Source organism: Papaver somniferum, chromosome 4 (genome assembly GCF_003573695.1).
Source record: "Papaver somniferum cultivar HN1 chromosome 4, ASM357369v1, whole genome shotgun sequence".
In the NCBI taxonomy this organism is placed as follows: Eukaryota; Viridiplantae; Streptophyta; class Magnoliopsida; order Ranunculales; family Papaveraceae; genus Papaver; species Papaver somniferum.
Window position 1 is genome coordinate 37,935,121 of NC_039361.1, and position 25,310 is coordinate 37,960,430.

At 37.3% G+C, this 25,310-nt stretch overlaps 1 protein-coding gene across 5 annotated transcripts; it reads left to right on the plus strand.

The window, feature by feature from the left end:
- Positions 1-18,889: 18,889 nt before the first annotated feature.
- Positions 18,890-23,301, plus strand: LOC113275168. Of its 5 annotated transcripts, none has more exons than XM_026524611.1 (4): positions 18,890-21,982; positions 22,259-22,269; positions 22,420-22,694; positions 22,998-23,301. In XM_026524611.1, the coding sequence occupies exons 1-4, from the start codon at positions 21,232-21,234 to the stop codon at positions 23,005-23,007; spliced, it is 1,047 nt and encodes a 348-aa protein (XP_026380396.1). In that variant the 5' UTR covers positions 18,890-21,231; the 3' UTR covers positions 23,008-23,301. The 5 variants fall into 5 exon arrangements, with proteins under 5 accessions (XP_026380396.1, XP_026380395.1, XP_026380394.1 ...); XM_026524610.1 differs by having other exon boundaries at positions 18,894-21,706; positions 21,983-22,269; XM_026524609.1 differs by having other exon boundaries at positions 18,898-20,057; positions 20,994-22,269.
- The last annotated feature ends 2,009 nt before the right edge of the window (positions 23,302-25,310 follow it).

The following is a 25,310-nucleotide window of genomic DNA, read 5'->3' on the forward strand; positions in this document are numbered from 1 at the left end:
CCAACATTTATTTCTTTTGTTGGTTCTGCGGCAGTGTAATTGGGTTTAGGTTCTCCCAATGGTGTTGGTTCTTTTATTGCTTTTATGGGTTCTTCCCATTCTTCCAAAATTTCGCTGGGTATTCCTTTTCCTTCTTTTGCCCTTATCATATAAACTCTAAATTCTTCTTCCTTCTTTGCTTCCTTTGCCAATTTTCTGCGAAATTGTTTCTTTTTTGCTTGTTCTTCATAATGTTTTACTTCAATTTGATGACATAATTTCGCATTGTCAACATCTCCTCTAATTTCACCTATTCCATTTGGAGTGGGGAATTTAATACATTGATGCAACGTTGATACCACAACTTTTATCGCATGTATCCATGATCTTCCTAATAACATATTATATGGCGATTCCATATCCACTACACACAATGTTACATATGTTTCGATTTCTCCAAGTGGAATTCGCACCACTATTTCTCCTTTAGGTTTTGTTGTGGATTTTCCAAAGCCGTGAACAAAATATGCTGAATTGGACATTTCTTCATCTTTAAATCCCATTCCCCGGAATGTATGATAAAATATTACATCAACTGAACTTCCTGTATCGATTAAAGTTCTGTTCAACATCCATTCTCCTGCGGATTTTATTGTTGTATCCTTCTCTTTTCGTGTAATAGGCACTGTGACGACCAACAGAAATGTATGGTTCAAATTTTCTTTGGTATTTCTTCCGCCATGAATGCAATTTTTGGCTTTTCCCACTCTTTCAAGGGTGATATTTTTTCTACCGCTATAACTTTCTTTCCTTCAAAATTTCGTTTATGTATTCTTCCTTTGACGTTTTCATGAAATTCATTGATCAAGCTTTTTGTTATCATATTACACTCCAATCTTTTGCCATTTTCATTAATTCTGCTCATCTTTCTTTTAACTGATTCACTGATTTATTTAATCACTTTATTGATTTGAATATTCTCAATCAACAATCTTCAACTTTCGATCTTCAATTCCCTGTTTCTAGCGCCATTATGTAGTTGCAGGAAATCCTGCACTACACCCCTCATATGATTTCATTGTTGATCAGCTCATTTTTAGGTTTACACTCTTAATTTTATTGATTAATTTTTGAATGTTCTTACAAGAAAGATAAAGAAGTCAAGAATGATCTCTACTCCGAACTTTCTCTCTCCTATTTACTTGTTTCTTACTCAAAAAGATCTCTCTCCCCTTTACAACTCGAATGACTATTTATAAGGAAATACATAGTGGATGATAGCTAATCTGTCCTTTATTTTCGAATATGGTTTGCGATATTCTCGCAACCTTACAAATGTTAACTTCGCAAGCTCTCTAATTTTCGCAAGACTATCACATCTTTCTCATGATCCTTGCTGACGTCGTTTCTGAAATTGTTCTGCGACGCTATTGTGCAATACCATTGATAATTTTGCTGAGACATAATTGTTGCGAGATTCTGATCCTACATGGTGTTCAATCTGGACTAGGTCCCGAGGTTTTTTTTATAATTGTGATGTCCTTGTTAACAAAATTTCTGGTGTCTGTGTTATTTCTATTCCGCATTATATTGTTTATCTTTGTGACTAAAATATCACAAGTTGTATGTAAATGAATCAAAGTAGATACATCCATCCTTGTTTGTTGGATACGATTTTATTGATTCTTGGATATTGATTTTTGGAATCGTCCAAGTACTCTCACACGTAAATCAGGTTCACGGACTTGTCTCTGTAAACTTTCTGATTGTGGGAGAAAGAGATATAACTTTGAATATTATTCCTTGGTCGAGATTCATTAAGTTGAACTCTCGGAAGTGTATTTAGGTTTGTCTATACAGGTTTCCTAAGAAAAAGTTAGCGGTATATTTTGGTACCCCCGCGTTTTCACTTAAGATTTTCCAAACCCTTGATAGTGCCTTTACAAAAGATCATTATGTCGTTTGTAAAATACAAGTGTGAGGAAGACACATATTTACGAGTAACCATTGTTTGCAGCTTACCTGTAAAGACAAGTTTAGTGATATTCCTACTCAATACATCCTCAATAAAAAAAAAAATGAGTGGCGACAAAGGATCGCCTCGATGTAATCTCCTCCCCGACAATTGTTAGAGACGAAACCACTGTTGCGAATCCATTAGAAGAATATAGTGAAATCGAGATAAATACTGCAAAACATAATTATGACGGGTTAAACGCTATTATCCACACCATAAGCCAAGATCTTCCGCACCATGAGACTTTGTGCACTACGTGTAAAGAAGCTTCTGATATCTTAGAAACCATATTCGAAGAAGATACCTCAGAGAAAGAATCTAGGCTTCAAAACCTAAATTCTTACTAGGAAGATCTTCATATGTCAGATGAAGATTCGTTTGATGAGTTTAATCAAAAAGTGTTTGGAATTAATACATGTGATGTTTTAGGGAAGACTATTCCCCAAAAGGACATTATGATGAAAATTCTCTGATCTTTATCAGCAAGATACGGGTCTAAGAAACATGCCATCATGTAAGGAAATAACCTTGCTACACATTTCAAAAATACATCAAACAATAATTATATGCCCAAACATTAATTTTCATTTACTAAAAATTAAACCTATTATTTATTTGGCTATTTTACGTTTCCTCCCCTCCCAAGATCGCTAATTAGCGTTTCCTCCCCAAATGGATTGAAATTAGCATTTCCTCCCATAGTTAGGTATTCCGTCCAAGCCTTGGTTAGCTGAGTCAGCACCTGTGCACCCGTGGCACAAATTGTACACGCGTAAATGAAAGTACCTGAAATACCCTCTCATTATTCCTATTGCTTATAATTTTCAAAACCCTATAAAATCATTCTGAATTTTATCGAGAATTCCAAATCGATTAACCAATCGGTTTCGATGAACTTAGTATCGGTATTTAATAAGTTCTTGAACTCATCTTCTAATCTTTCCATAGCCATCTCAATTGAAATTTTCAAGTTATTCCGGTCACTAGAAGAAGATGAAGAATCAACAGTGGTACATGACTCTAAACTCCTTTGAATCTCTGTAGATGGGGAAAAACGATTTGCTGGTTTTCACGGGATTGAGGAGACGACCGTACGGAGGAGACTCCTTGAACCGGGCGAAACGTTCAACCTCACACAGATGCACTGCAAGAATGGAGTACTTTGAATTCGAGAGATCAATCTGTAGTACTCCGGCCTAAACCAAGACAATGGTCGTTCCAGAGTAAATTCGGTCACAAGAGAGGATGGGTTGATCTGTAGGAGGGAAGCTGAGAAATGTATGGAATCAATGGTAATCAAAGATTGTGGGTGTGTTGTGACTTCTGAATAAGACAAGTTCTGAATGATTGAAGTTGCTCAGTTGAGAGTAATTGCTCAATTGATGAGGTGTTGATCTCGTGTTGTCTGTGAGACGTGAGATTCTTGTATATTCAATCATGATTTCAGAGACTTATTTATATTGCTGGAATTGTAGACACCATAATCCCATGAAGTGTGACAGTTGATGGAATCAAAGAGTGGGGAAATGGAAATCGTGTTTGAAACCAGTTGCTCATCGTGCGGAGACTTGGTCGATTTTCCATCCACTACTTGCTCACATTCCATCGTGTGTATGAACACACGTACCGTAAACCTCCAGACCAAAACCCTAGTTAATATCCCCCCATGTGACACGATTGATGTCTCGTGGTTAATTAGTCAGTTGTTGACTTCATGATTTTATCGGACGATGAGTCCATGTATTTGCTGAGTTGAACATGATTTTGCAAAATATTATGAAACTCATGAATTGAACGTGTATGTTGAGATAGAAGTATAATTCTCACGTTGATAGTTGAGGCGAGGAAGTATTGCTCTGAATTGTTGAATATTGATAGTTGAACCAATATTCCTTGATTTGAGCAAATATTGCTTATCTGAGCAAGTGTTGCTCGTCTGATGAATTATTGGTAGCGTGACCAAAATAAAACATTAATTAGAATACTGGTAGTTGAACCGAGCATAATTAATAAGAATACAGATCATGAGATCGTCGTAAAGTTATTAGTGTTCGAATCTGGAATTATGATCCTTGGGCTCAGAAACCCTAATTTGATCAATTGATGACCAATTGATGGTTTATTTCAAAATCAACCATGTAATGAAAGAGGGATCGGCTACATGAGACCGTGGGTCGACCTTGTAGCGTCCATATGCTCATGTGAGCAAATACCAAGGTCTCTTGAAGAGTTGGTGAAAGGATGATCAAATGCTAGTTCAATCATTTCTCATATAATGCTCGTCTGAGCCTTAGGTGATAAAACCTAATTAATTATGAAAAGGTGAGGGACCGACCAAGGGGTCATGAAACCGGCCCTGGGTGGTCACGGGATTGAATGACGATCATTCTATATAATTCCAAAATTATTTGGAAGAGTTTTGGACCTAATACGTGCAATTGTGCAAATTAGGTCAAATCGTGAAAATATTCGGGACTGGCTCATTGCGAGCCAAAGAGCCAACCTTGGTCGGTCAAGTTAACATGCTCGCGTCGTCAACACATCCGTGTCTCAGTCCTGAGAATTTTGATATTTTCTGGCGTGCGTTTGAGCAACCATTTGAGAAAATATGACAAAATCAGGGTTTTGCTGAAACTGAGGAAACTTCATGAGATGAAAGAAAATAATTATAAAAATGAAGGAATGTTGAAGCGTGGGACCGCTGAGGCCAAGGAATGGCCGGCCGGCCAGTGACCACGGTCCCGTGGTGCTTTTCCTAATTTTATATTATTTTTCATGAATTTCTGAAAATATCATGAAATAAAGGAATTTGTTGAAATTAAGGAGTTTCCTTGAAGTGAAAGAGTTTCCATGGGATCAAGGAAGCAAATAATATTAAAATAATAAAAATAAGGGCGTGTGGGGCCGGCCGGCTTGGGCCCGGTCCCACGAGTTTCCTTAATTTTATGTATTCTATGTGTATTTTTCCATGATTTGAAGGAATTTTTATAATTTGAGAGAAATACCATGAAATGAAGGAGTTTCATGGGATCAAGGAAACCTTAAAACAATAATAATAAAATAATAGGGCGTGTGGGACCGACTGAGGCATGGCCGGCCGGCTGGGGCCCGGTCCCACGAGTTTTTCTAATTTTATATTATATTTTTCACGGTTTTGTGAAAATACCATGAGATTAAGGAGTTTTTCATGAGTTTAGGGAAATAACAATAAAATAATGAGGAACCATGAGGTGTGGGGCCGGTTGGAATCAAGGCATGGCCGGTTGGCCAATAATCACGACCCCACAATATTTTTCCTAATTTTATATTATTCCCTTGGTGTGAAGGAAACACCATGAAACTGAGGAGTTTCCTCAAAACGAAGGAAATTTGTTCAAATGAAAGGATTTTCATAAGATCAAGGAAAATAATAAAATATATGACAAAAATATAAAAATGGCGTGGGATTGACCACGGCACGGCCGTCCAGTCAGTGATCCCATGCTCCCAGCGCCTTGGTCAATATTTTAATTATTTATTATTTTCCTTCCTATTTTGTATAGGTTCATCGTTTCGTCGTATTTTGAAATACTCGTTCGTGTGGTGATTGTTAGTGCATCATCATTGAGTACACTTGCACCTTTTGAGTCGGGGCTTACTCAGAGGTAACTCAGACGCCCAGCGTTCAATATTTATTACTAACCCATGGAATTCTGCTGGGAAGAACCATAGATTGAAGTAACGAAATATTGCGAAAATATTTGAATATTTTCGGAAATTCAGTGGATGAATCCAAGAATTTAAGAATAATTAACTTATCGCTCTATACTAGCAGAACAAGCTGTCTAGGAGCATTAATTATTATGACATAAGCTTGCTGGAGCTTCATATCCTTTATATAGTCAGGAAAAACTGTTGTTTGTGTCCTGAAGACGTTATCGCTCTACATTAGTAGAGCAAGCTGCCTAGGAGCCGTCAATCTCGTGATTCTATATAAAAATAATTACTGAAATGTTCAGTATTCATGGGATATGTCGTTGTCCAGCCGAGAGACTACATATCTGCATGTACTCTGAGAGACAGTATTCTCAGTCAGAGGTTCGATGAGAGACCCGTGTCTCAATACTCGCGTTTGATTGCTGGATCAGAAGTTCGTATAATTATGGGTTTACGATTTTAGCCTTTGTCGAAAATCCACCATCTATTATGTCGTATACAACTTGTAAGTAATTATCATCTTCTTGACGGTGATCACCATGACAGAATATCATATATTCATCACCATCGTATATGTTGATCAGTTTCTCTGCTTCTGAAATGGAATTTCCCGGTGAGGATGGAGATGCCGGAGACGATTACATTTATGACCAATCAGGCATCCAGATTCACTCTTATCAGCTCTTTCTTCCCGACTTAATCCTAACCTTAATCATGTTTTCATAGACAGAGATTCAAAGATCTTGTCAACTCTTCTTTCTCTACTCCGATCGAATCGTCTTTCATCAACATATTTTTGGTATACTAAACAAGAATTTTGCAAAGAGGCAGTTTATTACCACCATCATTATCAGGGATCGATTGTTCGATTGGTGAGATGATAAAACCTGTTACGGAGGGTTTTCCCAGTAGTTTTGATTAAAACCACCTGCTCAAAGCTCTTCACTACAACACTAACTTGCAACTCCTACAAAGACAACAACAACACATACTACTCAATTCATCTCAGCTTCTTCTCTTCTATGTTAAGCCAGCTACATTCATTTAACCATCTCAGCTCAACCTGCAAAACCAAATCTATCACCTGCTGCTCTAATTCTTCAATAACATCTCAAAAATCCATTTTCATTTCAACATCTGCTTCTCATACATCCACCGACTGTAATCTTAGACCCATCTTGTTTGCAGCTACACTAACACCATTAGCAGCAGCTTCATTTGTATGAATGAAATATCGCACATATCAATAACTATGCGAAGTAAGGATTATCTGATGTAAGCGAGGGTCATCGCACATAGCAAAGTTGAAATGACCTATTGGATGATGTGAGCAAAGTCACGAGTAAAGTATGATGTTCTATGCGAAATATAGTTTGTGCGAGAAGTAGCGAGTGTACATGAGCGAATGTATCGCACAATGATTCCGAAAATAGTGGATCTCTTAGCTGTCATCCACTATGAGGAATCCTATATAAAGGAAAGAAGTCATCACATAGAGGGAGAGATCTTTTAGTGAGGGTTAGACAAGAAACTAGGAGAGAGAAAGTTTGTTTGGAGAGCAAGTAAAGTCATTGTAATTCTTTGTATCCAATTGTAAACCTTGATAATTAATAAAATAATTCATTATGATTACTTAGGTTTTTGTTTAGATACATTGGGGTGTGGTTGTAGGTTTTCCTGCAACTACATTTTTTGCGCCAGAAACAGCTTTGGGTGATAAATCCTGGTAGTAAATTCATAGAATCTTGGAAAAAGTAAGATCTGGAAATTGAAGATGGTGAGACTTGGATCTACTATTGAACATGGAACAACAGCCGGAAGGAGCAATAAAATTGCTGAAAGAAGAAGAATTACAAATCTTGAACAACAAGAAGAAAGACTAAGAGAAAATCAAGGAAACGAAAATCAAATTGAACCTCAGCGTGAACAAGAGCGGAACAATGATATTGATTATGATAGATTGAGCGTTCATACTTCACAAACAAGTTCAACTGAAGAGGGAACACAAAGAACTGGGAATGCAGGAAGGATTGAGGGGAATGATGAGAATATGACAATTGCAGAACTTAAACAAAGATTGATTGCAGAACGACAAAGAGAAGATGAAGAGCGTGTGAATTTGATACGTCAGAATGATGACTTAAAAGAAGAGAATCTTAGATTGCAAGAACAGAGATCAAGAAGCGCTACACGGTCAAGATCGAGATCCAGCAAGAGTTCATCAAGACAAAGTCGATCTAATCAAGCAGATACTAGGCGAAGACAACGCATGGAAGCCATTGAAGAAAACATGCAAGTAAATGATAATCAACAGGACCAACAAAGGAGAAGGGATGTAGATCAAGATTTGGTAACTAATCGATATGAGCATCCGCGTGAACTTCTACATCGCACACATAATAATTTTGAAAGAGAAGAAGAGGATCCGAGGCAAGGACAGATGATATTGCATGGAAGAGAAATGTTGAGAGAAGATAACGAGCGCGAAAGGGAAGTTACACGTGCGAGGAATGAAAGAGATAGACAAAGAAGAAGGGAAGAAATTGAAGAGAGAGAATTGCAAAAAGCATTACATCAAAATAATCATGATAATCGAGTAAGGAGGCGTGAACGTCATCGCATGGATGATATAGAACAAGGAAGGGTTGCATTCCAAGAAATATAAACGTCAAGACATCGATATGATCGCACAGGTAAAGAGGAACGACATAATAGACCACAGATCGAAACGAACATTGAAAGGCGTAGGAGAAGAAGAGAATAAGCTGAAGAATATGAGATACAAGAAGCAGTACGTCAGAATAATCATGAGAATAGACTGAGGCAAGCAACATTAAAAAGACCTATGCGCGAAGATATAGATCAAAGCTTCAGTGAAGAAATTCTTAAAGAAATGGCGGAATTAAGAGAAATGATGACTGCGAAAAGAAATGGTGGAAGGAGACAACTAGAAGAAGCAGTGGAGGAAGCTGGGAAAACTCCCGTTACAAGGCAGATTCAAAGGGCAGTGATACCGTCCAAGTGCAATTTACCAGTATTCACTAGCATATTTGATGGAAGCGCCTGTGCAATACAACACGTGAAAGCTTACACCCGGTCTTTATTGCAATGGGAAAACAATGATGCAGTAATGTGTAAATATTTTGCTGCGAGCCTGGCAGGGGAAGCTCTGAAATGGTTTGAAGGACTACCAATAGAATCCATTGTATCATTTCAACATTTACAGAACGTCTTTTTAGGACAATATATCAGTAATAATATGTCAAGACCAGGGATTGAGACGGCATTCAGAGTTCGCAGAAGAACAAATGAGAGTTTGCGTCATCTAACAACACGCTGGAGAACCATGTGTAGTGAAATGGGAAGACGGGTGGATGAGCGACACCTTATTCTTGCATTTATCAATGCTCTTTTCGCTACAGATTTATTATATACACAAATCTTCAGGATAAAGGATACAATAACAATGTCAGAGTTGCGCGAATTTCAGGAGGAGTACATAGCACTTGAGGAAAAGCAAAGAGATATGGAGTCATACCCAGTTGCAATACCTGATGTGAAAGCTGGAAATGCAAGTTTACTCCCAAGACTGACAAATGCTGTTGCGATTACGTCGCATGGAAATCAAGGAAGGAACATTGCAGAAATGGAACAAAAGCTAATAGCTATGGGTAGTGTGATGAGTGCCAAATATTGTATATTTTTATCCCTTTTTGTTGGCATTTAACTCATCTTTTGTGCAGTAATTCTACATTTTTATCCCATATTCTGTATTTTCATTGTTTTCAAGAATAAATATTTTTCTTACTTAATTTTGCATTTTTAGGTAATAAACGAAGTTCGGATGAGTCGCGGAGCGAAAAGAGCAGAAAAGTAGTGAAAAGCCGGGAAGAATTACGCAAGGAAGCCGCAAAGAATGGAGCGCACGTCCAAAAAGCTAGGAATGGGCTCAAGAAGGAAGAATTGTTCTTAAAGAAGATATGGGCTTGGCATACCCAAGGCCCAAAACCCTTACCCAAATCCATTTCCATTATCCATACCCATTTCCATGAGAGCCGTCAGATTGGATCCATCTCATCGTCCAACGGTCGCCTCATCATTGTGCATCAAACTCCGAAGATCCCGTCAAACACCATAGTACCTAACTCCATCTGAAGCCGTCAATTTTGCTGTATCTCATAATCCAACGGTCGCCACATACCTCTCCATCATAGCCGTTCGATTCAATCTATATGGGATCATCCAACGCTCTTTACTTGCTGTTCATCAAAGTTAGCTACACCCGCTTCACACCCTAGCATCCAAAACCATCGACTTCACCCAAACAAGTTCTTCTTCCCCAAATCTTTTTTTCCCCAAAAACTCTCTTCTTCCCCCGACAGTTGCAGTCGAGCTTTGCTCCTGCCTCTTTTCCATGTCCACTGCCACCCTCTGCCTCACTACCATCTCCATACCCCGAAACCACCTCAAACCCATCTCCCTAGCCTAGTTATTTTCCCCATCTCACAACCACTGAAACCCTAGGTTTTGGGGTGAGTAAAATAACTCGAACTAGGGAACAATTAGAGCAGCAAAGGCACCAGGAGAAGCAGAGAAGACATGGGTCGATGCTAATTGAGGAGATTTGTCACATCAAGGTAAGAAAAAAAACCCAAACCCTAATTTCAGTTAATTTGGGGATTTTCGAGAAAACCCTAATTACTGCTAGGGAGAGCATGAGGAAGAACAGTGGCAACATGGGTATGATTAAATTAGTCGAATTAGGTGAGAAACCCTAATTTTGTCACTGTTCAATTTGGGGATTTGGGGGAATTTTTCTGTAAACCCTAATTTGGGTGTCTGGGTATAAAAAGGGGACTGTGGCTGTGAAATTGGCTTATGCTGGACTAGCCAGTGTCCAGAACTTTGCTGTTCTGTATATGTTCTATTCTTGGTATTCACTGTGTAATGTTCATGTTCTGTTTATGTTTAATTTTTGAATTCATGTTTCAATTATCTTGTATGATGTATGTTAGTGTTAGCATGTTAGTCATGAGCTAAGTCTCACTAGCTGAGGCTCAGATGAAGCTTTAGTGGACTGTTAGGTAGTGGAATGTTAGGTTAGAAGCCTTAGTGCCTGTTTTTCTTTTGCAATGGGAAGAAATTAGTGCTCTGGTATGCCTGTGATTGACTGTGCTGTCAAAAGACAGTCAATACTAGGGGCATATCAGTGAGCAAGCTGATTTTCCTCCCATTCTAGATGTATGCATAGGATGTTCAATTCAACCTAGAACTACACTATCTGGCTAGGTCACAAGGGTGGATTCAAAGCCTTAGCTTTTACCTCCACTGTTACCATTTGTTTCATTGCTGCTCCCTTGCCTTAGGCTAACTGCCTTTGTGCCTCATTGCCACTGATTTTTGCTTCTTTCCCATGGTCATTGTTAGTTTGTTTCACTGCCATTGTTAATCCTTTAGTTATTGTTCCCTATTCTTCCATGTTCCTCATCTCTGTCTGTGTTCTCTTTTATTATCTTTCTTTTGCTATCTTTTGCTCTTCTAGTTTCTCTGTTTTTCTCCCCATTAGTCCATTGAAGCTCACTGTGGCCTAAGTGCATTGATCATTAAGAGCCCATTCCAGTTCACTGTGGACTCATTCAAAAACCAAACTGATAGCTCTATCAAGCCCAGCTCACAGTTCACTTTCCAAGCTAAGGCCTGTCACTGTCAAGCCCAGACCCTCATACAAGCCAACTGAGCCCAAAGCTCACTTCCACACTGAGCCCAAGTTCAGTTCATTGAAACCAAAGGCTAAAAGCCCAGGTTCATAGCTAAAAAGCCTAGCTCCAGCTAAGGCCCAAATCATACCAAAAGCCCAGGTTTAATCCCAAGCTCAGTTCACTACACTGAGCCCAAGGCCTAAAGCACTTCATCATTACAATAAACCCATTAAGCCCAATTTACTCAAAGGGTATTCAAAGCCCAACAGTTCCAAAGGGTATTCATAACCCATTGGTACCACAACCCTTTGATACCTAAAGCCCAATAGCAATTTAGAACCCAAATAGCTAGAAACTCCAAACACCCCCAGTCTCTGTGGATCGACCCGTACTTGCACGAGCTACAACTGACGACCGTGCACTTGCGGTATTACTGTAGGCCCGCGTTTCATTTCGCTTCAAATTTTATACGCTTTCCCGGGCCCACCATAGTGCAAATCAAGCAGTATTTGACAAAGAGTATAGAGACAAACAATTTTAAAATCATGGAGGTAGTAATAAGATTCAAATAATGGATAATCCACCAGAAAGTTCAGGAGGTCAACAACCATATTATAATAAAAGACAAGGAACTGGAAGGATAGTATAGGAACATATAAACCTTCCAAAGCTGAATACAACAGTGGATAAAGTATGGGAAGCTGTCATTCTAATGAAAGAAATCCAGAACCACATAATGTAGGAGATGAACCACCCCCATGGAGGAGGAGCAGAGAATTTTGTGTATATCATCGCTTTCACGGTCACACGACAAGTAATTGCAGAAATGTGAGAAAAATCATATTGCGAATGATTGAACAAGGAAAATTGGATCATTTCTTAGCACAACAACCAAAGAATTTACCACCACCACCGGGAGGAAATGTATATGCAAAGGAGAAAGAAAAGAATACATTTGTAATTGAAGTAGGCGCGAAAGCGAAGAATCTATATTGTAATTCAATTGTACATTCATTCAGAAACATCGAAGACTTCCATGACAATTTCTTAAGTAGGGTGTATGTGAGAGATACTGATGGAAGAGAAATTCTCAATCTTGCGAAAGTATCACTATTGAAGGATTGGCAAAAACAGACTATCTCATTTAGTGCGGAAGAAACACCAGGAGGAGGGGAATCACATGAATGTCCATTAGTAGTGAGATTAGGAATTAATCCGAAAGAAAAGGTAGAAGATGATGAGGAAGATGAAGCAAACACTTGGGGAATAAATAGAATACTTATAGATCCTGGAAGCTCTGTCGACATTCTCTTTTATCCTACATACAAAACCATGGGTGGAAGGGATGACGTATAAAATTTATGGCTTCAATGGAACTGCGAACAAACCAAAAGGCGAGGTTAAAATGAGGATTCTTCTTCAGAATATGCCAACAGAAATGGTATTCTGTGTTGTGGATGTCGAATCACCCTATAACGCTCTGATTGGAAGACCATGGCTGCATAGTATCTTGGGTATGGCTTCGATATTTCACCAGTGCATAAAATTTCCTTTACCCCAGGGTGTTGGTATTATAAGAGGGGATACAATTGAAAGTATAAATTGTCAAGAAATTGACATTGATAAGTGCGAATAAAGAGAGAGTAAACGAAGGAATTGGAAAAAACATGCTGTAGACAGTCAAAGAGCTGAGAGGTTAATGGTGAACGCAGTAAATCAAGTTGGAAAAACAGATAAGCAGAATACTGAAGCAGGATTTTCTGCAAATAACGATATTAAGCGAACCAGAAATATTACTTCTACAGAAGGAGGAAGAATGCAGAGGCATAAGTTGTGTTCTCAAGACAAAAATGAAGGGTGCGATGGTGATCGCACAGAGGAGATTGAAAGGGTTATGCGAAACAATATTCTGAAAAGCATCTGCGAGCTTAAGGAGATACAAAAACTGAAGGGGATAAGTGAGTAATGTGGGGAATGCACATGTCTTTCTTTATGAGAAACAAGTTGATAAGAAATCTATATACTAGAGTTGTATAAAATCAGAAATTAAAAATGGAATGATAAATTCTAATTTCTTGAAGTGATACTGTGTCAAGAAAAGAAAAATTAAAATTTTTATAATAAGACCTCAATAAAAGGCACCAGAAATGATAATTCTTATCAAGATATACTAGGAATCCGAATGTGGCGTGCAACCTAGTTCGCATACATGCAAGAGGCAAAAAGTAAGACATATCGCACGTCATAGTCGGAGAAACATAGAAAGCATGACTCAAGGGAAAGTTATACCGACCCTGGAACTTGAGTCATGGAGATTTGGGGTGAGAATAAACGAAAATGCCCATCAGGGAGAGGTACCTTAAATTTTTAGTCTAAGATAGTGATATTAGATTAAGAGACTAAGGTGAGAAAGTCTTTCCTAAGGAGTGCATAAACTCGATCAGGGCGCCGAGGTACACGGTTGAGTCAAGAGTGTCCGGGGCGTCTGGAGCGTACCTTTCCACTCTTGACAAGTCCTGACTATGATGCACTCGGTACGAAAATACCCCACTTAGGGTGCGGTCTCGCAACCATAAACCTTATCGGGAGTGGGATGTGAAACTGCGAAATCAACTGGTTGTTGAATTGACCGGATGGGAAGAGCCATAACCTTAACCCGGTAGAGGTAAGATTCCTTGAAGGGGCAATCAGGGGGAAGATAAGGATGGCACCCTTCATTAGGGAGCTTAATTGTGTCAAAAGACGTAAATGTCATAAGAATTTTTACTCAAGGGAGTATCAAGACTTATCATATTTATGCGATAAAACCTGAAGTGGAAATAATACAAGAAAAAGATAAGACGAGATCAATGGGTCGATACACTACAGTGTAAAGACCTCCTGCGATCTCGTCGCACAGAATTAAGGCAAGATAAGACCTTTACATAGGAAGGCAAAATAAGACCTTGTGAGAAACATAAAATTTTAAACTATTTTTGTTTTACAGGAATCAACAGAGCAAAAAGAGTGTTGCGAACGCATTCGCACCAAATGCATGGAGAACTATAAAATAACATTAATCATGCTAAATCTATCAAGATGTGTCAATTAACAGAGGCAAGAATGAGAATGCAAAGGGAATGTTATTTGCCCCATTTCATAGACTTATATACATGCGAAAGAATGATATTTTGGACGCGAATGCGAACAAAGGGAATTTATATTAAAGGAGTGAAAACTAATGCTCAAAAAGTGCATGTTTTTAAGATTGCATGAAAAATAATTTACAACAAATGAAAATGATTAATCTTCATTTTCTTCGTCTCACTCAGCCTCATAACCGCTTATTTCTTCTTCAGATTCTTCATCTTCTCCCTCACTGTCCGAAATATCAGAAATATGTTCATTGTCAGGGATTTCTGGAAATTTATACTTTGTAAGAGAAATGTTATTCTCAGCGCAGACTTTCTTAAAAACAACTTCGCGAGCACGATTAGCATCATTACTATTGTTTGAAACCATGATGGTGAAATTCTTCTTCAATTGCCGGTACTTGGAGTTGCGAGCAGATAAATCTTTCTCTTTAGAAGCTAAGCGAGTTTCTAATTCTTCAATCTTCTGAAGATGATCCTTCTACTTGTCTGTGAAATATGAATAAGCAGGTTAGGACACATAAAAAAAAAAGAAAAGATATTATTTTCAAAGAAAAGACAAGTATTAAAAGAGAAACATTTGACCTTCATAGTTGGAAACAATGTCTTTAACCAGTGCGGAATTTTCATCTTGAAGACTCACGTTTATAGCTAAATCCTTTCTAGCATCATTCAGAACCCTAGCATCCCAACTAAATTCAGCTTCGCTTTCTATGAGAAGCTGAGAGCGAATAAAATTTCTTTCTTCGACAAGTATGTTCTTTTCTTTCAAAGCTAAATCACGTTCTTTTTGAACCTCAATAATGGATTCTTGGAATTTTTCTAGTGCTTTCGCACCCTTAAGAGAAATCTCATGTTTCTCATTAATAAGCTTATTCTTCTTCGTTTCCAAAAATTGAATTTTTTCTTGGATCTCATGAAGACGACGTTTAAAGTTATTAGATGAAGTCAATAAAGATCTATGGCTTTTTCTAAGAGCAGCATATTTCAGTCTTAATTCTTCCGAACTCAGATTTTCAAATCCTTGGTTGGGATAATTATTTAAAGAAGAGTTAAGATGTTCTAAAAGGATTTCATCATCAGGGAGATTGGCAGCATCATCCGAAAGATTATACAGGTCTGCGAATATAACAAAATAAGAAATGTGAATTATCGCATAAAAATAGAAGAACAAGGAAATTAAAGGCTACATACCAATGAGTTCATCATTTCTTCCTCGGGCTCTGCGAATCAACTCAGAATTGGTCGAATTCTCAATTTCAAGCTTAGCATTTTCTTTCTTAAGCTTAATAAGTCTTCTTTGGTAGTCTGAGGAGATTACATAAGATAAACGGTCTCCCTGCGAGAACAAAAGGAAGTATTGCAGTTAGGAATAAAGCAAGACTAAAGAAAAAACAAAAGGTAAAGTTGCAAATATTACCAAAGAGCCGATTGTGAATTGGAGGCTTGGATTTATCGCAGAGGCAGCTCCACGAAGAGATGGATCATCTAAAGTAGGAACATCGCATATTTTAGAGACCATTCCAAAGGCACGATTCAATTCTTCATTGTCAACAGCAGTCAAAAGATCTCCAGCTAAAAGATTGGGTAACTCTTTCAAAGAAGAGTAAACTGATGAATCCTCAAGAGCAAGAATGTCGTCCTCACTAGACTCCGAAATTGAAGAAGAATCGTATCTTTTACGCTTCCTGGAGAGATCATCCATTGAAGATGTCGTTTTTGACGAAGACTTAGACGTAGGCCTTTTAGGAATATTCTTACCTTTATCTGAAGTCTTATCACACAAAGGTTTCACCTACACGAATAATCAAGATAAGAAACAGAGGCAACAATATTGTTAAAGTTAAACAAAATGTTTCTTACTTTATTATTCTGCGAAGCTGATACATTGTGTGAAGTCTTGGCCCTCTTAGCAGCCTGTAAATAAAAAAAATGGGAAAATAAGAAATTGGAAGGAAATTATGCGAGATTGACAATATTTATGCGAAGCCCCCATACCACTTTCTTTGTCTCAGCTTCGGAAAGTACAAATTTCCAAGGTTGGTAAGAAGAAAACTTTTCGGGAAGAGAAATATCAGAGCCATCCTCAGCTTTACCAGCAATATAAGGACCCTCTAGAATGACAGGGCAATTAAGCCAGCTAGAGTCATTAGATCCGCGAGCAGAACTGTTAGATTTGTCATTCCAATCAACATCTCGCATGATCTTATTATCTTCAGCAATACCATCTTTTCTTCTTAGGCGAACGACTCATTTAGTTGAATTGCTTTTCATAATTTCAACATAGTAATTTTTGAAGAAGTTATCAAGAGTATATTCGGTAGAATCGATGATCTTATCACGATGCGATTCATTTCGCACCTCATAAGGATAAGAGGTATCTAACCAGCTGCACGAAGAGAATATTCCAAAGCTATTCTGATCGCATCACCACTTAGTTGGAATATTCCCGTGCGAATCGATCATCAACAAGAATTTCATAGAATAAGGGAATTTCTGGGTTGAACAAGGGAATTGGAAGAACAGAAAATTGTCCCAATGAAACAATAATTCTTTGATTATTCCATTGTTCGGAATTGACCAAATCAAGATTGAGTTTGGGTGAATAGCCAGATGATGAGGGAAGAGAAAGTGAGTAACCTGTCGAATGAAGTTCGTCCTTTAACCTGTTGAATTCTGTCTCCATCTTCTTACCAGCAGGAGCCATTTTTAGAATGAGAATGGAGATGAGTAAAAGAAGTAAATTACTTAGTGAAATAAGTTTTAGTTTTGACAAAATCAAGATCAGTGAAAGCATTAGCAGAGAAGATGAAACAAGAAAATAGAAAGAAGAAGGCGAAAGAAAATATATAAGGTAAAGTTAGTCCCATTTTTCGAGATTCCATTTCATTAATGCGAGGAATGAACGGATAAAAACAAGTGGTTAAAAAGACGTGTCAGATAACAAGTGGTTAAAAACACACGCGTAATTAAAGAAAACTGGAATTCTGGAGGAATGTCGGCAAGATAGAATATGAAAAGATACATACATGCGATATTATAGGATGGAAATTTCTCATATCGCTCACTCACAATGTAAGCGAAATGAGAAGAGGCAAAATGTAGGAATGAAATATCGCACATATCAATAACTATGCGAAGTAAGGATTATCTGATGTAAGCGAGGTCATCGCACATAGCAAAGTTGAAATGACGTATTGGATGATGTCAGCGAATTCACGAGTAAAGTATGATGTTCTATGCGAAATATAGTTTGTGCGAGAAGTAGCGAGTGTACATGAGCGAAATGATTCCGAAAATAGTGGATCTCTTAGCTGTCATCCACTATGAGGAATCCTATATAAAGGAAAGAATTCATCACATAGAGGGAGAGATCTTTTAGTGAGGGCTAGACAAGAAACTAGGAGAGAGAAATTTTGAACCCCACCTAAACACCACCAATGCAAACCTCCAATAACTCAAACACCAATAACAGTTGCTCCTCTAATTCTTAGCACAAACAAAATCCTATCCTTGTATCGATTCACAGCTTCAAACAATTAAAGAAACAAACCCTAAATTTCAGAGACGACCACCATCTCAACTGCTCAGGTCAGTACCAGATCCAAATCAATATCACCTGTTGATTTCTCGAATTCAATTCAAACCCATTGACAAGAACCACCAATTCATGAACCCTAGACTTCATTTCTCTCAATTTTTTCAAAAACCCAATTTCTTCTCCATCTGATTTCTTCATCAACAAAAACCATGGTCTCTTTCCGTCGGCTCTTCTTTGTCCCTTACATCTCAGGTGATTGCACATGGTGGTAAGTCATCTGGTTATGATTGGAATTTGATACATACAAGAACTATAAGAAATCATTTTGAAGATATTACTTCAATTCGTTGAGTTTGTTCTGAAATTGATTCAGATTGCTATTAGATAAAACAGAGAGAAAAAGACCGGAAGTCAAAGATTGTGAGACATGAGGTTATTTTTGGTAGTTTACTAAAAACCAAATTTGTTTTTGCCACGCTTACAGGTGCTGACTCAGCTAACCAAAGCTTGGACGGAATATCTAACGATAGAAGGAAACGTTAATTTCAATCTATTTGGGGAGGAAACGTTAATTAACGATTTTGGGAAGGGAGGAAACGTAAAATACCCCTAGTTCTTAAAAAACGATATTGTTACGTTATATTTACACAAATTTTAATAAATATAAGTTATGCGAAACACCTGATACATGTATACTTAGGCATAAAATTTGGGGACAATGACCGATAAATTGCTCTGAAATTTTCATCCAGAAATAAAATTTGCCAATACAAAATTATACCAGTGTTTCGGTCTTGGCTGCATCCACCAATCTATGGGTTCAGCAGATTCTACATAGGGGTGTGATGTGACATCCAATCTCCAGTCCCATCCATCCCGGCCAAACCAAAATTCAAAATAAGTAGTATCCCAAAAGTACATATTTACCCATTTCTTGTTTCATATGCTTCAAAAAAAAATAAATAAATAAATAAATAAATCTTGTTTCATAAATAACATTACATATTCCCAGTCCCTTAGCTCAGTACATCATTTTCATTCCCACTTCTTCACAAATGAATCCCTCTCTTCAGATCTTATCGCTCCCTCTTAACCATTTCCATCACATCCCCGAACCTTTCAGAGATCTCTCTCCCTGATTTCACCCTAAATTTCATTTTTAGCCGTCAGGAAGAAGATATCTGGCTGTAAATGTCAAATTTAGGGTTTTTTAATGGGATTTTTTCTTCAATTGATCCATTTTTTTGCATCGTTGAAATCGATTTAGAAATTTATTGATTAGAAGAAGATGTTTGGTCCGTTTGGAGTAACAATCACGAAGAAGAAGAAGAAGAGGAGGAGGAGGATGATGAGATGAAACACGATGAAGAAGGAAACGGGAAATCAAATAATCCAACGACGGCAACGCCAGAGAAGAATTACACTGAGGAAATTAGATCCTTCACTGTTGATTTTATCAATTTTGTTTGCTAAAGTTGAAGGTGGTAGTTATTTGCCGGCGATGATTTTTCGGCTCTTGTAGAAGAAGAAGAAGAAGAAGAAGAAGAAGAAGAAATGTATAAACAGGTAAATCTCATTCATTGTTGATTTTATCAATTTTATTTGAACTTATTTTGTGCTGCTATGTTATCCTACACCACAGCATTAGCTTTATCCTACACCGCTAACCTCAGCTGCCACCCAATAGATTCTTGTTGGCTGCGGAAATAAATTGACTGAAAATTATTTGGGCAGGCACCCATAACAGTTTGTTTTTAGGCGGGTCTGTTGTTGTTTTGAAATATATAGACTGATCAGCAAAAGTTTAAGCGTTTCTATTCTTTTGTTTCTTTTCTTCATCTAAGCAGAGAAAAAATATCTTTAAGACCTCTGAAACTACTTGAATTGGATTATCAAGTTCTTAATTAGTTAAGTATTCCACCATATTGTGTTCTTACTTAGAAGACTTTGTATACTTGCAAAAGCTACAACCTGCTCCCTAATCATTCTCAGAGGTATGTATAATGTAATGTTTGATGAAATTTACTGGTTATTATGATTGAATTGAATCATTTAGATGATGATTGAAGATGGGTTTTCTCTATATTGGTTAAATTTTAATGAAAACCATAGGTTCTTGAGAAATTTTCTTTAATTTTTCAAGAACCCTTGCAAAAGTGCATATATATATATATATATTGTAATGTTTGGTGAAATTTACTGATTGTTATGATTGAATTGAATCATTTAGATGATGATTGAAGATAGGTTTTCTCTATATTGGTTAAATTTTAATGAAAATCATTTAGATTGAATTTACTGATTTTTATGATTGAATTGAATCATTTAGATGATGATTGAAGATGGGTTTTCTCTATATTGGTTAAATTTTAATGAAAATCATAGGTTCTTGAACATTAATTATGTTGATTTGTGATGGAAATTTTCTTTAATTTTTCAAGAACCCTTGCATAAGTGCATATATATAATGTAATGTTTGATGAAATTTACTGGTTATTATGATTGAATTGAATCATTTAGATGATGCTTGAAGATGGGTTTTCTCTATATTGGTTAAATTTTAATGAAAACCATAGGTTCTTGAACCTTATGAAGTTGATTCTTGGATGGAATTTTTTTCTTGATTTTCAAGAACCCCATAGTCTGATGTTGTTTCTTGCTAGTTCTATAAATTTTGGAATGTTAATGATGAGAGAATGCTTCTGAAACAATTTTTGATATGAAACTTGGGTTGTCTCTTAATTCCTGGATATTTAAGAAGCAATTGGTAGTGTATTGTAAGTTCATTAGTTTCTTTTAAGTTGGTTAAAATTCTACATATGATATCTCTTTGTTTTCCCAACTATTGATACAGAGAAGACCTGGGAAACCAACAAATGGCTTCTTGGTTGGACATGTTTTAATTTTCTTTATATAATTATATTATGTAGACAATGTTTAGCATGCAAATTTCTGCATAGACAATGTCCAGAAGGGTGTGGTTATGTTCCACTGTTTCGTTCATGTTTCAATGTACCGAGATTCCGAATAGGAGATGCAGCTTCCCCTACTGATAGACAGCAAATAGAAGATCGTTTAACGGAGAGCACGAAATATTTTGAAACAAAAGCCAGAACTGATGAACCTGCTTTTGGGGCAACAGGAGTCCTTATAGGATTAGATCTGCGTATGAGAGATGAAATTAGCCGCTTTAATACTATTGTAGGCATGAGTCGCTTCTTTTCCATTAGAGGCAATGTCGTGTATGTTTCTCCACCAGGCACTGAGAATTATTTCGTCCTAAAAGATACAGAAATACTTAAACAGCAACATCTAGCTTGTCCTGTGTGCATGTATCTACCACTGAAGTGTGGGGAGAATTGTCCAACTGTTCGATTCTTTGAAGCAGGCGAATCTGCAGATTACATCAGAAAGTTTTATAAACTACTTTTGGGCCCAACAGCTGTGTTGCCTGATCACCCTAATCTTCAGCCAACTGATGACATAGCGGATATAAGGATTAAAGCATTGGAGCTCCACGATCCTGTTTATGGGATGACTGGAATAATTTTATCAACGTACAGGGACTGGTGGAACCTTAATCACTGGCTTAATTTGATTGAGAGAGAGCAACAGCATCGGAGTGTGCAGAATTTGTCTACTGGTCCAACTGGTTCTTCCGACATTAGTACAGACAAAGGCAAAGAGATTGTGACCCCAGAATCAATAAAAGTGGCGCATGATGAATGTAGCGCAAAATTGATAGATATGGAAGATTTTGATGAGTCTCGTTACAGCAGAGAAGAAGTGTTGGGGAAGTATATGGAGTTCCTACACGAATGTAGCACTTACGCATCAATCCTGCAGCAACCACAAGAATGGAATTATTCTTTCCGCCCTCAACAAGGAGAATCCTCAAACAGTTCTCCTTTAAGTTCAGGTCCAACTGGTTCTTCCGACATTAGTACAGACAAAGGCAAAGAGATTGTGACCCCAGAATCAATAAAAGTGGCGCATGATGAATGTAGCGCAAAATTGATAGATATGGAAGATTTTGATGAGTCTCGTTACAGCAGAGAAGAAGTGTTGGGGAAGTATATGGAGTTCCTACACGAATGTAGCACTTACGCATCAATCCTGCAGCAACCACAAGAATGGAATTATTCTTTCCGCCCTCAACAAGGAGAATCCTCAAACAGTTCTCCTTTAAGTTCAGTTCCTCACAGAGTAAGACTGCCTTTAATCTAGTCTTTGACGATTTTGTCTCCATCACTTTCCTTTGTTTTTTGATTTGTTATTGTCAAGTCCTTCAGTTGATGATTGTGAGTGTGCAATATTATATCCTTGTTTGTTTTGACGATTGAGAGTACTAATCAGATGAACCAGCCATCAGCTGATCAGTTGCGTAATACAACACTGCTACAAAGACAACAGCAACTACCTAGAGTCTCGCAACAAACTCAGCAACAAATACCAGAGAATGTTCCACAAAATGTAGCATCACAGCTACAACAACTGGCAGCTCCTTCTCTTAGTCAGCAAGCCGCTTCATCATCATCAAGAACAGCAACTTCGTCTCAACAAGGATCGAGCAGTAGCACAGGAACACTACCAACGAATACTACCACAGACTCTATATATAAACCTATAAGGTATCCTGGTCACTGGTCAGCCCTACAGCTCCTACCTCTAGATTCTAGAATCTGTTTGTTGACTTAACTTACCTGTAATTGGATATTCCTTTAACTGGCTTGCTTCATACATGCTCTCTATTTACTGGTTTTTCAAAATATTCTTTTTTGATGCTTCTCAAGTATTGCATTTAGCTTTCTAGCTTGCAGCCTTCTAGTACTGGTTTACTGTTGATTATCTCAATATTTGAACTTGGAAATGTCCTCCATCTTATCATTTGAAACTTAACTCTGATGGAGCTTCCCTTTTATGTCTTCTTGCAGGAACTGGTGATATCATTAGGGACTATGGAAGTTCGTTGCAGCACTAAACTATTGAAGATACGGAAAGATCGGGTTATGGATGTTTCACTAGAGATGGACTTAGCTAGCTAGTTCTTGCTCACCCATTGTCCATAGCCCCTCAGCTATAGTTTAGTACCTATAGCAAAGAAAAAGAACTCGGCGATGGCTTAGTATGTATGTTTGATGTAGTGGCAGTAGTAACTTTGACATTCTAGTTTACATTCCTACCTATATCAATACCATCATCCCTAGCTTTAATTTCATGTCTTCGGTACTTTTATCATTTGGTTATATCTTGCTGATGAATCATAAACTACAATATTGTCCTTGATGTTTGAGGAACCACATGGGTTCTTTTTGGGTGTTTCACTGATTTTATAGCCAGGCACATACTAATTTTTTTCAGGTAAATGTTACATTTAGACTCAGTTGAGCTGAACAGGCCAACCCCGGAATTGGGAAGTTTCACCTTAGTTTTAAGGGTTTTATGGTCATAACGCAGTTATTAATAATTATGACAAAACAATGAGTTCAAAATGAAAATGAAGGAACACAACTTATGTGACTAAATAATAGGTCTAAAATTAACAGACAACTTATATGACAAAGTAGTGAGTCAAAAATAAAGAGATGCAACATATTCAATAAAGAGGGAGAATTCTTTGCATGTTTATTCTTATATTATCTTACGCATTATACATCAATTATATAATCAAATAATAACGAATTTGAAACTAATATTTTGGGGATATGTTCCTCTTATGGAACTCCGCGTTCCTACCAATAATGAGTGTATTCCGACATACTAAACCTCACCATCTACCAATTTTAATTTTAATGGTTAAAAATCTGATGATTTCCATCGGCTCATTTTCAAATTAGTAGATGGTGGTGTTCTACATGAAATGGGGGATTGAGCTCTGCGGATCGGGAGATTTTTTGAGTCAACTCATAATAAAAATCGGTTTTGATTTCAAACAATTTTTTCCGCCATTTTACAATAACTTATGATTCTTTGATTGATTTGTTCTTTCACGAATGTTTAATTATTATATTGCAGAGTGATTTTACAAGCGATTGTAGAATCGTTTTAATCCCTTCATCTTCTTCAAGTCTTTGATACTTTAAAATTTCAAAACATAGTTCTCGCAAATTTGATTTAGTTTTTTTAATGGAAACTTGATTTTTCTGTGCAGATCTTTCTGATTTGGCTGTGGGGAATCCAGTGGCGGAGTTTCGAGATGTATTCTGCATCTGAAATACAGACAGTGGTATTAATGGCAGTGGTGTTCACCATCTTCTCATTGTGGATGGTTCATACTAGTAGAAACCCTTTGAACCTTGTTAAGGTAGATAACTATAGAAACCTTCTTTACACACATTCTCATCAGCAAAATCAAAACAATTTCATGATTTACAATCATGATTGCCATTATCGTCAATTTTCTCATTGGAATTTTCAAAAAAAGTTTCCTCAGATACAGTTACTACATCATAGCCGCAAAATCAGTGAAAATTCTCATCTCATGCAAGTTTCCTATTTGACCAAGTACATGGAATATTTTTATTTCTCTTCTCAACAAATTTTCAAAGTTATATTCCTAGATACTAGGACATGGTTATCTATATCTATGGAAGGAAGAACAATATATATCCCCATTACCAAGAGGGTAACAACACACTTTCTCAATTTTTTAGATCTCAGAAATAGAGAAGCTATTCTCCAGAAAAACCCTAAGATGTCTTCCAGTAACGATAACCATATCAATCTTTTATCAAGACAACTAAGAAACGCAAATATTGATTTGCCAGCAAACCAAAGAAGGGTAGTCGGCACAGCTCAAAGAATCAATGCAGCAGCGGAAGAATGGACTTTTGGTATACTTGGAAAACTCAAGGCAAAGGGAAAGATACCAATGAAAACCATAAGAGCAGGAATCAACTCGCTCTGGAGAGGTTATAGAGGAAAAGAAATACGAGTTATGGGTCATAACTTGATGCTGGTGAAACTGAATAACGAAGTAGAACAAGATGAGGTTATTGCAAATGGCCCTTGGATTATTGGAGGAGCTCTATTCGTTGTTCAGAAATATTACTCTCATATCCCACTGACAGACTATCAGTTCACTCATCAGGTGTACACAATTGAATTCAAATATCTCAAGTTAGAGCATATGAATGTTGCAGTAATTGATGAAGCTATAACACATTTGGGGAAGAAGATTTCAACAAAGCTGGAGAACTGTAGACCAAAATATGGAAGCACTGTGACTGCAAGAGTGGAGATTGATC

What these genes read in the sequence shown, in the direction of transcription:
- LOC113275168 (XM_026524607.1), top strand. Translation starts at nt 21,232, where the DNA reads ATGAGAGATGAAATTAGCCGCTTTAATACTATTGTAGGCATGAGTCGC. An exon ending in TAAGTTCAGTTCCTCACAGA is followed by an intron (nt 22,270 to 22,419) that starts GTAAGACTGCCT and finishes AGTACTAATCAG; the next exon opens with ATGAACCAGCCATCAGCTGA.